Below are 15,352 nucleotides of genomic sequence, written 5' to 3'. Positions count from 1 at the left end.
CTTCTGTGGTGCCTCAGAGAAGCGACAGAACATGAAACACTCCTCCCTGAGGAGGGTGAAGAGATGGGGCAACTGGAGGAGACTCCAGAAAAAAAACAAGGGTTGGCATAAAGGTGGGGGCTGCACCCATCCCCTGCCTCTCTCCATTTGGAGTCTTCATCCAGTGCTAATCTTAGAAATGCCAGGGTTCACATTGTTTAAAAAAGGCATCACTAATTATCCATTGCTAATTAAATAATTTTATTATTAATGTACTCACTATGGCATTAATTCTATTCTTTACTCTCTCTCCTAAAGGTGAGAGACAGCTGAGGTTATTGTGTTATCACTAAAGTGTCACCATGGAAATTGCATGAAATGAATAGCATGTGCATAAACCATAAAAACATCCTGTCCAGTCGCTGTTGAAGATGAAGCTACAAAGTATCAAAAAAAAGAAATATTTAAGGAAGCAATTCTAGCCAAAAGAAAACAAAAACGAAGAGATTTCTCACACGTGTTTACAAATAAGCAAGTGGAGAGAAGAAAAGAGAAACTCTACGAGTATTACACCCACCTGCCTGGTGCGTAAAGCTTCCTGAACGTCCCCATCCAGCTCCGAGAGCTCAGAGAGGGTGTGCTGTAAATCGGCAGGAATCAGCTCCTTGGCTTTCTCGAATTTCTCCTTCTCCCTGTTGCTCAGGGCGTTCACGATCCTCAGGCTGGACTGTATCTCCTCCTGATGAATTTGGACCTTTCTGATCTCCTCCTGGATGTCCCGTAGGTTCGGGTCCAGGCACAGCGGCGCACTCAGCTCTGCCTTCACGCTCCTCAGCCAGTCCAGGGAACGGCTCAGCTCGCTCTGGAAGTCTATCCTCTGCACCATGCGGTTCTCACACTCGGTCACCGTCACACCAATGGCCGAAGTCAGCAGCTTTAACTCCTCCTGCCAGGCCTGGATGCGATGCTTGGCTTTCTCATAAGCGGAGGGATCGAGGTGTGGAACAAGACCTTCAAGGTGCACAGTCACTCGCTTGAGCAGAATTGCTGAGTCCTGAAGACTCCCTGCCAGGGAGTGATACAATTTGAGCTTCTCCTCTGCAGGCAGCATCTCCTCGTTGACTTCGGACTGCTCTCTCTGCACAGCCTCCAGTTGTGTCTGTAGCTGGTGGCACATCTTCTCATGCTCTTGATAAGCACTGGTCGTGTCTTCTAATAAGCTGACCCTCTGTTCTGTTTGTCGCTTCAGCCTGTGGTATGAGGTGACAAGGTGCCGCATCTTCTCTGGTTGCCATGGCTGACCGGTGCTGCGAAAACTTTCTTTCTTCTGGTTCAGTTCGTCCACGGCTTCCCCGAGGCCTGCCACCTCTCCCAGAAGAGCTCGGCAGCCATCCTGAAGGGACACAGCCTCTTCAACGACCAGGTCGGTGGGGACGTGGCTCATCTTTAAGAACTGGTCTTGGAGTTCACTCAGAGACTGGGTTGTTAACTCGATCAAGGAAGCATATTCTTTCCGAGCGAGAATTGTCTCTTGGACTTTGTAGAACTTGTCTTTCGCCAAGGCGACGATGACATTAAATTGTAGGGGCAGAGCGTTCAGCTTTTCACTGAGGTAGGAATGATCGACTTCATTCAGTGAAAGCAATATGGCCTGCCCAGTTCTCTGCAGCATCAGTAGGAGGTTTTCATATTCTGGAGATTGCTCGAGAATGTGTTGGTATTTGGCCAGTTGTGTATGGAGCTCAGGGCTGTCGTTCATCAGGTTGATTTCAGGAAATGTAACAATATCTGCTTGTTTTAGCCAGTGACAAGCTTTATCAAAATCTTCCTTAAAATGCTTCCGAGAAACTAAATTTTTCTCCAGTTCTTGGAGCCGATGGCTACACTTCTGCAAAACCGTGTCGTAGACACTCTGCAATTCCTGAAGCTTCCCCAGGACCTCACTCTTTTCCTGCTCGGTGGCTCCTTTCATTAGCTCCCGACCCTGGGCCCAAAGTCCAGTGACCTCATTTTGATACGTCTTGAGGCTGGCTTGCGTGCTCTTACACGTCTTCACTTGTTTGCTCACATCATCCGGCAATAGGCAGATGTGCTCTCGGAACATGATCTTCCGCTCATGTTGCTGAATTTGGCTGGTTGCCTGGAACACCGCCATGAGAAACTGGGTTTTCTCGGATAAGGTCTTGTTCAAGTACTTTCGTCTCTGGCCCACTAAGTCGCTGAGACAATTCACGTGTCGTTGGGCATCGGACAGCGCCTTCTGGATCACCTGCCGCTCATTCAGGCCCAGGTCAGCCATCACCCGGTCCGCGTCCTTGATGAGTGATTTCAGGAGCATCTGTTTGGCCTCCAGCTCGCTGCACATGGCGAGGTGATCCATGAGCAGGTTCTGGGTCATATCGGGCGGGGGGCTCTGCTTGAGGGCCTCAGCAATGTTGGGCTGTTGCTCTTCCGCCCACTCCATCAGCTCCCGAAACCTGGCCCGCACCACGTTCAACTCCTCCAAGTTGGTGACTGACACTTGGATTTTCCTTTGAACGAGGTCCTCCAGCTGAAACCAACGCTGTTCAAGGTGACTCGTCTGTTCTTTGACTAATTCTCTGTCATCTAAGTTCAGATGCTCTATCATGTTCTGCTTCTTATCTTTCAGATCTTCAATGGCCTGCTTCCTCTCCTGCAATGCCAATGCTAACTTTTGCAAAGCCTCCAGGTGGACAGCTGTGCTCTCTGCATCGGACCTATAAATCCAGGAAAGACATAAAAGAATTAGCCAACTCAGTAGCTATATTTGTTCACACCATGTTATATTACATTTCACCGTTTCCGTTAAGTGGATGTTCTCAGCTTAGAGTAGCTCAGTTCATGGTTTATTGACACAGGTGCTGTAATTATTATGGAATCCAGGGCCCATATGTTTCTACATCAGAAGTTGAACCAAAACAAATTGCCTAGATACTTCCTCTCTATGCTTCTTCTGCTGCCCTCACTACACATCTAACACATACTTTTAGCTTCTTCCTCTGCCCCTCTAAACTGAGCAGGATCTGCATATGAGCAAGACCGCTGGATGATTATGTAAACATCAACATTGAGAAGCACTGATCGACTGCAGTCTTGAAAATGGCACTTAAAGAAATTAATAAGGGACCCACGATACATGTGCTTTCCTGTGCGAAGGAGCTCTGGTAAACAATAGAAGTGTCTAGGTACTACAGTCCACAAGATATGGCTAACGGCTCTATCGGCTACTCATTTGTGTAGACATTTTTTTATTTGTGATTAGAAATCTTTAAAAAGAAGTGTAAAATGCAAAGAATTCTCATCCCTTTGACTACAAAACACATGAGAAAATGGAATCTTACAGTCTCTTCCATTTACAAAACGGCCAGTTGAAAGCATGAGAAACAGGGCGGGGAGGCAGTATGGTGAGCCTGTTTGGGATGTGTTAGTTCTGAGGTGCCCGAGGGCCGACAGATGGAGGTGCCTATTGAAGGCCTAAAATATGGGCTTTTGCCGATATGGGTTTTTGACTGGATTTTCTCCAAAGACGAGTAAAATGTTCAGCATTAAGGAAAAGGTCTGTAAATAAACCATAAAATAGTGTACCCTCTCCAAAAAAAGCCACTTGATTTACCTATATCTAGAATTGTTTCAATTTTCAGTTTTCGTTGCTGCAAATTAATAAATATGGGCAGAGGAAGTACAGATTTTTAATAATTGTACTGATTAGAAGTATAGATAGATTTCCATATCAAGATCCAGTGATGTATGGGGTGGGGGGTAATTCTTATTTTTCAAAGAAAAAGCTAAGAGGAGTTCAATGACTACAAAATTACAAAGGACACATATTAATTGAGCTTGGTTTGCTCACTGATTTCTAGAAAACCACCAACAAATGCAGGGAAAAACTGGATTGAATTACACAGAATGTATTACTTTACAGAGTTGATAAGAAACCTATGGAACATATAGATTCAAGAAAGATTTATTTCACGAATTCATAGAGGATAGTCCCATAACTGGTAATTAAACAAAACTTGACATATTTTTGTGATCTTCTTGCAGTCACAGGATAATGGTCTTTGGACTATGCTTTGAGGTCACAGAGAAAAATGGTGCTGTTTTCAAACATTTTCCTTTTACCCACTGGTTACATGAATATTGACCAAGGAAAACCATAACTCTGTGTCCATATATTGGGTCGTCAGGAAAGTCATGACTTATTTTTCTATGTTTTCAATGCAAAAATGCGTCATGACTTTCCGGATGACCCAACATTTTCTTAATAATGTTTTATCAACATTAATCATGAAAGGCAATAGATGTTAAAAATATAAATAAGACATTTTACAGTTTTATAGAAATTAAGGAACTTCTGGCTCAGGATTTGGTGGCTCACTGGAGAATTGCCATTACCTGGCTAAGTTATCCCATTCTGTAGTAAATTTTTCCAAAAACACTTCAACAGCATTCATACAGTCGTGGTAATCTCTTGTTCTCTGAAGATCCTCTTCCCTTTGCAAACACAGATTGTTAGCCTGAAGGCACAGATCTAGCCACTGGTCATTTAAGTGACTTATTTCCTTGTGTTCAGGGGACTCCTGCTTCTTGGTTAACTTATTCACCTTTTCTGTAATAGCGGTGACTGATGCCTGTTTGCTCTGTAGTTTCTTAACAAAATCCTAAAGGATAACAACAATGACAAGATAAGTAACATGTAATAAAACTCCCCAAATAAATGTAGAGTGTATGCATAGATGTATTGGTATGTCAGAAAAGTCAGGACGCATTTTTGCAAAGAAAAACATAGAAAAAATACGTCATAACTTTTTTGACAACCCAATAATATGTCTAAATACTTTAAATAACTGAAGAATGTATAATGAATGGCTCATAAGGGACAAAGAGAAAATCTGAAAATCATGATACCTCTTTATGAATATAAATTTCCAAGTTTATAAAAACCATAGGGTAACTGGTATTTTCTTTTATTGTGTCACTTTGAAAAGTATAAAGAAAAACTGATAAACGTGAAGCAATATTACAGTCACTAAGGAAAAAAGTTAATATTTTATCCTAAAGTGCAGCCTTAGTTTCCTAAAAATTTTTAAAGTTTGTGCTTTTGAGGAACAAATAAAATTTATGTCATCTCTTTTTTTATCTTCTTTTCTCTGCATATGCAAACAATATTCCAGTAGAAACTATAAATGGATCCCTTTCACAGGGAAAAAAATCTTAAAGTTTGGTAAAAATCTGATACAACTTCCAATTAAGTTAACATACTGATAATAATTTTCTATTATATGTAAAATTATATATAGTCTAAATTATTTATATTACATTGTAAATTAATTGCATATTACTATCCATTTCATACTTTAATTAATACATTTACAATCTTACAGCTTTAGATGAAATATCGTGATGAAAAATATTTGTGTTTGTTTAGTAGCAGTCTTCTGGTTCTGTTAGCTAAACCACAGCTGCCTTGTTCATGAACAAAATACAGTGAACGTCCTTTCATACAAATGGCCAATTGGAGCTCCCACCAAAATATTTGAATATTTCCTTTCTGATCTGTCCTTTCCTGGCCCCAAAGAAAGGCTGTCCTGATTCTATCTTACTCCTTAAATAGCTGTACTAATGTTTCAGGACTGACTGATGCACGGCCATCTTGGTCTTCTTGGTCTCCCCTGGAGTCCATTCATTCCTACCTTTACTTGGGAAACCATGTTCTGTGCAATGTTGAGCTCCAGTTCCGAATGCCTCCTCTTCAGATTCTGCAGTTGCTGATCAGCATCCTGGAGGTAAATCCAGAGCTCAGCCTTCATGTGCTTGATCTCTTCCCAGCCCTGAGTTAGGCTCTGTGCGTGGGCAAGCCTTTGTTCAATCTCGAGAGAACACAGAGGCAAAGTCAGCAGCAATAGATACAAAACATTTATGTTAAATGGATGAGAGACGCAGTTCTTCAGCCTGTCCATGTCCACAGGCCAACACACATGCAAGCTTGGGCACACGTGTTGTGTGTGAGCATGCGTGCACATACACACACACATACACACACACACTCTGTGATAAATACAGAAAGAATTCCTTATTTGCTTCAAAGAAAAGCAGATTTTCTTTTTATAGTCAGGTTTTCTAAAGACTTTAAATATCCAGGACATGCCATATGATTTCAATTGAGAAGCTCTAAGAAGTTTTAACAATTTATTAGGTCAAAAGCTGCCCTAAATGTTTTTCACATTGGCTGTTTGAATGACTCATGAATTTGGTCTTGGGTTAACTAGAAAAGACTTGTAAATTTGTTGATAGGTCTAAGAAAACACCAAGTTTTTAATGTTTTGGATATACTTTTAGATCTATTTCACTGTTTTTTGAAACCATGTAATTTATTTCAATCAAACATATCTGTAAAAACATGAATTACATAATTTTTCATAAGGATTCAAAGACATTTGCTTTGATAACATAAAAATGAAAAAAAACTATTTTTTATTTTTATTATTTAATATCTATATTATTATTAATTTATTTTAATTCTTCATCATTTATTTTTTCTTCAGATTATTTTACTATTCTGTGGATATTTAACTAATGAAATACCAAAACCAAGTCTTACGATGAAATTGTGAACCCAAATGCATTGCGTTAGAGCGTATGGCAGCTGTGGCAAACATGTCACCCTATGCTGCCATCTGTCTGCAGTGAGTAGGTACTGCAGGCTCATCACAACTCCACTCTAAAGAGACAGCTTTAGAATCCTTCTGACCACCACCCTCAGCCACAGCCACAGGAGGGATGGCAAGCTCTTCCCACCCCTAATATAAAGCAAGGGTCAGGAATCCCTTTCATATTAAGAATTACTTAAAGAAAAAGATGGAAAATGAGAAAAAAAACAAAAATAAGTAAAAAAATAGGAAAAGAGAAAGAGAGAATGGTAATTAAAAAGAGAAGAGGAAAGGCGTCCTAATGATTAGCAGGTCAATGGCATTACGTGTTTCAGTTCTAACCCAGTGGCATCAGTTACAGAGTGTGCTTATTTTTCTGTGACTTAGTTGACATTCAACTATCTAGAGCATTATCGCCAGAAAAATCCAAGGAGATATTTTCTTCACATCAAAAATTCAAGCAAGAGAATATAAGAACACAGACAAATCCAATGTTTTCATTATTATTATTATTATTATTATTATTATTATTACCATTTGCTCTGTTTGTTGAATGTCTTTTGCTGTGGCTTTCACTGAAGAGTTTGACAAGTCACACATAGAACAGAGGAGATCTAAGTAGGTCCTTGCCTGTTCCTGCAAAGCTCGGAAGTGTTTGACCTAAAAAAAAAAAAGCCAGAGTGAAACAGATGCAAGCTATAGTTAGACAGCAAATATTTGTACCATTTATAATATTTTGTTGACATTTCAAAAATAGTCTTGCTATGCTCACTATTTACAACCCTCGTAAATGACGTATATTACTGACTCACAGAAAGAATTCAAAACATACCAGCAAGGGTTCCATTTATCCACCACTTGCTTCTCACTGTAACTAAAGAAGGCTATGTGTTCTGGGGGGAAAAAGAACACCCAAGAAACTTCTACAGTTGTTCTTGATTGAATGCTCACATTCTAGCTTGTTCTCCATTTCATAGAAAGAATCTCTAACCTACTCTGGCTGGCTTCTGAGCGTGTTTTTGCATACTCTGGAGACAAAAACGAAAAGGTGATTGTGTATTTGTAGGCTTCCTTGGAGTTTGGCAAAACTGCAGCTGGCAGGGCTCTTTTGCTACGTGGAAAGTTCATAGTGCTTGTCCCTCTCCATGTCCAAAAAAGGCTTCTTCAGGTGCATCCTTAATCTATACACAGGAACTCAAAGGATGTTTCTTTGCAGACAGTGCGACATGTAGGCCCTGTTTTAGGTACTGGGCATAAAGCAATACACAAAACAAAACCTTTGTTCCCATGGAGTGTATATTCTTATGAGAGGGACAGGCAGCAATGGAAACAGGTGACCAGGTGTTAGGCTACTATAGGAGTCAGATGAGAAGTGCTGAGGGCCTAACGGAGGGTGGTGGGTGGTAGAGTGGTGAGAGGTGGTTCTCAATTAATACATCTTTGTGATAAATACGGGAGGCAGTATTGGCTATAAGTTGTACAGGACAAAGTTGATCTACAGATACATTAGGTGGTTTTCCAAAATCATAGTCAGTAAGGAAGCCTAATTTTCTCACTCCGGCCTTAGTAATTTTTCCTCAGAACTGTATGGTTTGCTACATACTCCATGCTTGTGTAGATGTAACAAATACAGGCCAATTTTCCAATGAGTCAAAAGTAGCACCTAAATTTTCATTCATGGTACAAACTGACTGGTATTTCACTTCCAGTCAGTATCAGTTACCCCTAGTCATTAATCAGACTGAGATGATGCTTAGCATATCTTAGCAATAAAATATTTATTAGGGTCTGGCCGAGTGGCCCAGTTGTTTAAGAGCTCGCTCAAGAGCACAAGCTCTGAGCAACAGTGGTTCGAGTCCCGGCCTGAGCTGAGCTGCCAACAGGTGGCACGAAGGCTCAGCTAAAAAATAAATAAATAAAAATAAATAATATATTTTTAAATTAAGGTATGTACATCTTTTAAGACAAAATGCTATGGCTCACTTAATAGATTACAGTACAGTATAAATAAAAATTTCATATGAACAGGGAAACCAAAAAAATTTGTGACACTTGCTTTACTGCGATGTTCACTTTACCGAATCTATGGTATCTCGGAGAGAATCCTGTATAAATATCTGAATGTGCCAAAGTACCCCATTATGTACCTGTGACCCAGAGAAAGTTATCTGTCCCAAACAGCTTTGGGAAATAAGAGAATAAGATATCAGATTTTTATCTTATAAATATATTTACTTTAAAAAGAATAACGATTTAAGATTTATTATACAGTTGACCTGATTCCAAAAGCATTGGGAACAACTTACAGATTATCGGTGACAAAACAGTTGCAAAAGATTTTTGCTAAAATCAATTTCAAGGGCAAATCTGACAGGACTGTTTTCCACTCTCCCAAATTCACATGTCGTGTCTTATAAAACATATGGCATTCTTAATGCAATCAAATCAGGGTGGCATTTTCTTCTGGTAGTGGGGAGCATATTATCATATCTCATATATTATACATTATAACATATTATCATATATCATATATATCACATATCATATTGAGTATTTACCCAGTGGGAGGTACTGGGGACACACAATGCATCCTGGGAACATGACCACATTGCAACTGCAAGCTGCCAAAGCCTGACACCCCAGTCATACACCACCTGCCGTTGTCAGGTTGTCAGTAGTGGAATTCTCTAGTCACACATCCAAACAAGCCAACAACGAGTGTCAAGCTCAGACTTTATTCATACAGGCATACCTCAGTGGTAGCGTGGATCAGGTAAAGTGAATATCTCAATAAAGCAAGTCTCACAATTTTTTTGGTTTCCCAGTACATATAAAGTTATGTTTATACTATACTGTAGTCTATTAAGTATACAATGATAGCATTATGTCTAAAAAACAATGTATATACCTTCATTAAAAATACTTTATTGCTAAAATATGCTAACCATCATCTTAGCCTTCAGTGAATCGTAATCTTTTTGCTGGTGGTTGCCACAAACTTCCAATTTGTAAAAAAAATGCAATATCTGCAAAGTGCAATAAAATGAGGTACGCCTGTACTTTTATGTCCCCAGCAGGCAGCACAGTTTGGCACATGATAGATACTTAATACGTTTTCATTGAATGTCTAAATGAATCACATAACATAAACTTTCCAGAGTGTACCACCTGCTTAACGGCTTCTGCCCTGCTAAGAGGTGGAAGTGGGCTTGGCTTTAAATCCGGCTGGACTGCGGAAAGCCAGGCCTGGCACTGCTGCAGAGTGTCTTGTCGACTAACATGCCTCTGAAGTTCATGTTCCAAACTCTGGTACACCTGAAACAACACAATCATGCTGCCTTATTTCTCTATCGACATCACTAGGATCAAAGAAACATGTCCACAAGCCCACTGAGATGGATCTGCCCCCCAGGACTCCCCAACACCATACACACATTACGGAGTTTACGTATGTTACAAAATGTTGCAAAGCACAGCTGCCATCCCCAGTTTATAACCTCTCAATCCTCACATTACAATGTAATAACCTGATTAGGGAAAGAGATGTGGGCGGGGTTAGTATCACTGCAGAAGAATGTTAGAATACATACAATCATTGAAGTAAATCAAATACAAGTCAGAGCTTTTTCAGTTTACCCATTATGACATAAATATTGCGCTTTTTGTTTAAGCTAGAAACTAAAAGTAAAAATAAAATTCCATCTCACGAAAAGATAACTAATATTTCTCGAATTTAAATGCTTCTGCTTTAGGGATAGGGTCAAATTAGAAGTAAATTATAGGGGCCGGCCGAGTGGCTCAGTTGGTTAAGAGCTCGCTCAAGAGTTTGAGCTCTGAGCAACAGCGGTTCAAGTCCAGCCCGAGCTGAGCAGCCGCTGAGCTGCCAACAGGTGGCAGGATGGCTCAGCTAAAAAAAAAAAAAGAAGTAAGTTATAACATGGCGGAGGGGAGAGTTTGATGCCCTCATTTCATCTTAGAGGCTATGTTCCAGGGCAATAATAATTCAAACATTTTCTAATATGTCTATTCAATTAACCAATCCTTAATCAGCCAACCAATTTCCATTATACCCATCAAGATATGTTGAGAAACTATTAGCTATTTCTTTGAAAAATACCTATAATGTTTCCTGAGCAAACTATTCCATTAAAAAGATTAAAGAAAGATACCAAGTCAGATTGGCTTTTCTTTCATTATCGAGACAAGAAAAGTAATTGAATTCTGCTTCTCTGTGTCATCTATTAAATTCATCATTGCTATCTGATATTGGGACTATCTCTTATTTATTATTATTCTAAACAAAACTAAAAAAAGTATTTTGTTCTCTTTATCATTTTTGCAAATTTTAATTCTGCGGTCTGACTCTATTCTTAGGGTTTGAGCTGCATCTTAAAATTTTATTTTAAGTATTTGTCTTTCAAACATTTACCAGTTTCTTAAAAAGTTTAAGTGTATCCTTAATGCAGAGAAATGCCCACTACAAAGTCAGTGTTCAATAAATCTCTGCTGAAATGAGTGAACAAATGCCCTCACCAGAAAGCTCCACACTGCATGTTTTTTCCTTGTCTTACTCCCTTTCTTTCTTCATTATCATCTACAATTATTTGTTAGATTACTTTGCTCCTCTTTTTAACTCACTTTTTGGAGGTAAATTTCCAAATCTAGGGAGTCAATTAATGTCACCCAGCAATGATGAACACAGACCATGCTCCCCATGTTACTTATATATTCTCCAGTTCTCACTGGCCAGCCCAGCAACAAAAATACATGGACTTTATGCAATGTCATTTAAAAGTTCTAGAATAATAAGAAGCAATTGACTAATTGTACTTAATTTTTGTTAAAGCATTGATTCTTATCCATTTTAGACTTATTTTTATAACATTAAGGATTCCATTTTAGTAGAAGTACACCCATTAAAAATATAACTCAAATTAGTACTGATTCCTCTTCTCGATTTCTATACGGAGACATAAAAATATTAAATTAGAGTAGAACCCAGGCTGCATAGAGTTAAAAAGAAATAATTATTGTGAAAATTACAGAATAAACATATTTTGGTGTAATAGAATAATTGGCAAATTAGAAAGAAGCATAGATAGTGTGCAAATAAAAACAAACAAAACAATTTAAAAAGAGATGTTATAATCAACCATGGAATAAAGTGATTGGGTAAAACCTAATGTCTGAAAATTTACCATTTTGTCACATCAATCAAATGTACAACATAATCGTTCTGTGTTCACATAGAGACTGATCTATGCTATTTCCTGGCTGGACAGACCGAAACTATCCCAAAGACTGAAGCGTCAAAACTATTTTAAACCCCACTAGATTGCACAGCTTTTCTCCTTAATTCACCATCATTCTAGAATGTCCCAGTGTCACTCACCCTCTGAGCTGTACTGCAGATGGCTGAGTAACTATCCTTGGTGCCCTGTAGGTGCGTGTGAACATTTTGTTTAAGTTTTGTTTGGAGGTGTTCTGCACATTGGCTGATCAAATTGTCGCCTTTAATTTTAAGGTTGTTCAAACGGTCTTCAAAGCCAGCAATTTCTTCCATCATTGCCTACAAAAATGAAACAAAGTTCTCATAATTCCATTTTTAATCTTTAAAAAACCTGTTTACCAAATAGAAAGATTAACACTGTAACTATTTAATGATGTTTTTGGAAGAGTTTTGCAGTTTGTCTTGGTTACTGTATAGCAAATGAGAAAAAAAAAGTATGTTTTCATGGATACTCCAATGGGAATAGTTAATGAGTTTAATGAATTAAGTTACACAGGGGTGATGAAGTAACCTTTAAGATTAGAGTGACTTCATGGCTGATCTTAGTTAGAGAGATATCTGCTCCATGGTATTATGATCAGAAAAAGGATGTTCATATATTTTTCAGCTCCATAATTATAATTCTGGTATGATTTATATCTAAAATAATCTAATTACTTCTTAATCTAATTTACTAATATCTAATCTATCTAATAATATAATAACCTGATTTAATATCTAATTTACATTTAATATTTATATTAATAAATATGACATTTACCATTTATTTAGTAACTACTGTAGTCCAGGAGCTATATATAAGTCCTGAGAAGTGTGTATTATTATCATTGTTTTACAGATGAGGAAACTGAAGCACAGACAGGTTATATAAGACGATCAAGGTCATACAACTAGTAAATGGCAGCGCCCCCAGGCCTTGGGGTCCACTCTGCCTGACTTCAGCTCATCCATACCACTATCCCCACATGTGTTCTCCAGCAAGGACTATCATCGATCTCGTAAGAGGAGGAACCAATTTTTTCAAATCAGGTTTTATTTCCTTACTGCTATGTGATACTAACGATAAGCGACACATTCCAACCAAGGTCTCCTGGGTTAACACATCAGTATATCTAAGGAAACCTGGTGGTCCTTCAGTAGCCCCGTGTCCAACACTTTTTCTAATGGTGCTGGGTTACAGGTTATTACATACATATTATGCAAAGGAACCACTCAGTCTTCAAATCGGAAAAAAATCACTACATCATGAGATTATTGAGGGAGTTTCCTGAGGTGTCTAATAGATTATATCATGTGGTTACTTTTCTATTCGTATTTGCTAAATAAAATTTTCCTATAGATAGGAATCTTGAAGTCCAGAGAGGTTCACTGGCTTTCCCAACACACTACTAGATATTGACCTCATCATGACTAAACTTCAGTTTTCTATAAGGTCACCCCAAGTGCTCCATAAAATTCTGACCATATCTGACACCTGTCATCTGGCATGTATAATTACTAAAAATACATATTAATAAAGAGAAGCACACCTCATATCAGTACTGTAATCTGTAGTTTACAAGCTACTGACAGACGTCTCCTGTGATGACCACAGCTATGCAGTGGGGATGGTATCATTACCGCGACTCACAAAAGGGAGAAAAAGGTGGCAGCTCAGAGAGGCTAAGTGTCCCCAGACAGGAAGGAGGGACTCTGGCTGGAGTCCAGACTTGCTGATCACTATTCGCGTACCCTGTCTTTGGCTGCACTTTTTCTATATTAAAGATAATCTCTTTCTTTGCTAACTTACTCCTTGAAGACTAAATTCTGCAATAAAGAAAAAACCTGTTAGCTGGGAAAAAAATGCTACAGTGTGTTCAGAGTTGAATGCCATGATTTAACTATGGTCGATTCACTTAAATATCGAATTCAGCTGTTCTCAGTCGTCAGACGTCGTCAGGACTGAGAGCTGAGCCCTTGCGTAGGTATTAGAATACAGAGCGGCGCACGCGCACACGGCCCGGCCCGTGTGAAAGCCCTCTGTATTCTTCCGCTCTTTAGAGATAGGCATACCTTGTGGTGGGCCAGTTGCTGGGTGATTGTCTCTAGGCTGCTCGCCTCCATGAGGTCGGGCGTCACCAGCCTGCCCGACATCTGCAGAAGCCACTTTTCTACTTCTTGGAGCTCACTGTTGTAATCTTCATGGCTCCTGACCTTCCCCTCCAGGCTACACACGTGTTCCTGGGAAGCCAGATGTCCGTTAGAGGTGATTTCAAGCCAAAAATCGACTCAAAACTGTTTCATATATTTAAAAAAAAAAACAAAAAAACCCAGGGCAACTCCTAGGGTAGGTAGAATTACATGTATCAGAAAATTACTAGGAGCAGAAAAACAAAACAAAAACCAGAAAAAAGCCATCATGCCATTTAAAATGCCTATCTGACAAGAAGGAAAATTACAGACCCATCCCAGCCCTTAAATTTTTCTGACAGATAAAAAGGAGTCACAACCCCCTCTGGGGCAAATAAATACGTTTTTGTCGAATTTCTGCTGTCCTTACCTTTCCTGCAATGCAGAGGTCCTGATAGTCACTCTGAAGCTTATCTATTTTGTCCTTTAAAGTAGCATCCTGCACCAGGTCCAGCAGAGCCTCGCCTTTCTCTCGCACTGATTTTACTGATGGCTCATGGGACAGCACTGTTTGTTGCAGTGACTTGAATTAAAAGAAAAACAGAGAGCCAGCTCATGTGTGTGATCAACGTGAATATGCACATGTGCCTGTGGCACGTATGAGGTAATCTCCTCCAAATAAAGATTGGACACATATTTTATAAATCAACAAATGTAAGACATTAAAGAGAGAATGATGTTTTATGGCGAATATGGTTCTGAAATACTGAAACACAGCCAACGTTCCTTCATGTGTGGAGAGGAAAGTATGGAAAAGAACTGCATTTGGCTAAATTTAACATAATTTATATTTCTGGCTTCCACCTCATTCCTTTCAGCAGAGAAAAAAAAAAACAGCACAAGATGAATGGAGCGGGGTACTATCTTTTAATTCTGAGTTCACGAAGTTAACTGCAGCGTTTGGTGCATGTGAAGTTAGGAAGATGCATTCCAGCTGCCCCAGGACTGTGAGCCAGCTGTACAGGCTCACAGCACTATTTAAATATATCAAGAAGTCAGTGATAAAAACAAAAAAAAAGCATCTGTGATTCTTACAGGGTACCTTCAAAGACATGCTGTCAGACTTGGTAGAAAAGCCATGGATGGGAATAGACATGGAGAAGGAAAAAGCTTGCAACAGGGAAAACTCTGGGTAAGCCATCACACTCATTCTTGGAGATTATCGCTTCATCATTTAGGTCAAATTTGGAATACAAATTATACATATAAGCTTGAAGCTTACATATAAGCTTCAATAACTGTT

The 15,352-nt window shown here is 39.1% G+C and overlaps 1 protein-coding gene across 1 annotated transcript in view; it reads right to left on the bottom strand.

The window, feature by feature from the left end:
* The window catches only part of SYNE1 (spectrin repeat containing nuclear envelope protein 1), a 455,684-nt gene that overhangs the window by 195,321 nt on the left and 245,011 nt on the right, over window positions 1-15,352 (bottom strand). Inside the window, exons 71-78 of the mRNA XM_019638911.1 lie at window positions 14,480-14,632; window positions 13,993-14,160; window positions 12,043-12,219; window positions 9,819-9,965; window positions 7,185-7,310; window positions 5,694-5,870; window positions 4,396-4,661; window positions 557-2,717 (exon numbers count right to left, since the gene is read on the bottom strand). Of these exons, the coding sequence (XP_019494456.1) occupies window positions 557-2,717; window positions 4,396-4,661; window positions 5,694-5,870; window positions 7,185-7,310; window positions 9,819-9,965; window positions 12,043-12,219; window positions 13,993-14,160; window positions 14,480-14,632 (3,375 nt within the window). The remainder of the gene's footprint in view (window positions 1-556; window positions 2,718-4,395; window positions 4,662-5,693; window positions 5,871-7,184; window positions 7,311-9,818; window positions 9,966-12,042; window positions 12,220-13,992; window positions 14,161-14,479; window positions 14,633-15,352) is intronic.

Source organism: Hipposideros armiger, unplaced genomic scaffold, assembly GCF_001890085.2.
Source record: "Hipposideros armiger isolate ML-2016 unplaced genomic scaffold, ASM189008v1 scaffold_41, whole genome shotgun sequence".
NCBI lineage: Eukaryota > Metazoa > Chordata > Mammalia > Chiroptera > Hipposideridae > Hipposideros > Hipposideros armiger.
This window is presented reverse-complemented; position numbering and strand designations above follow the sequence as displayed.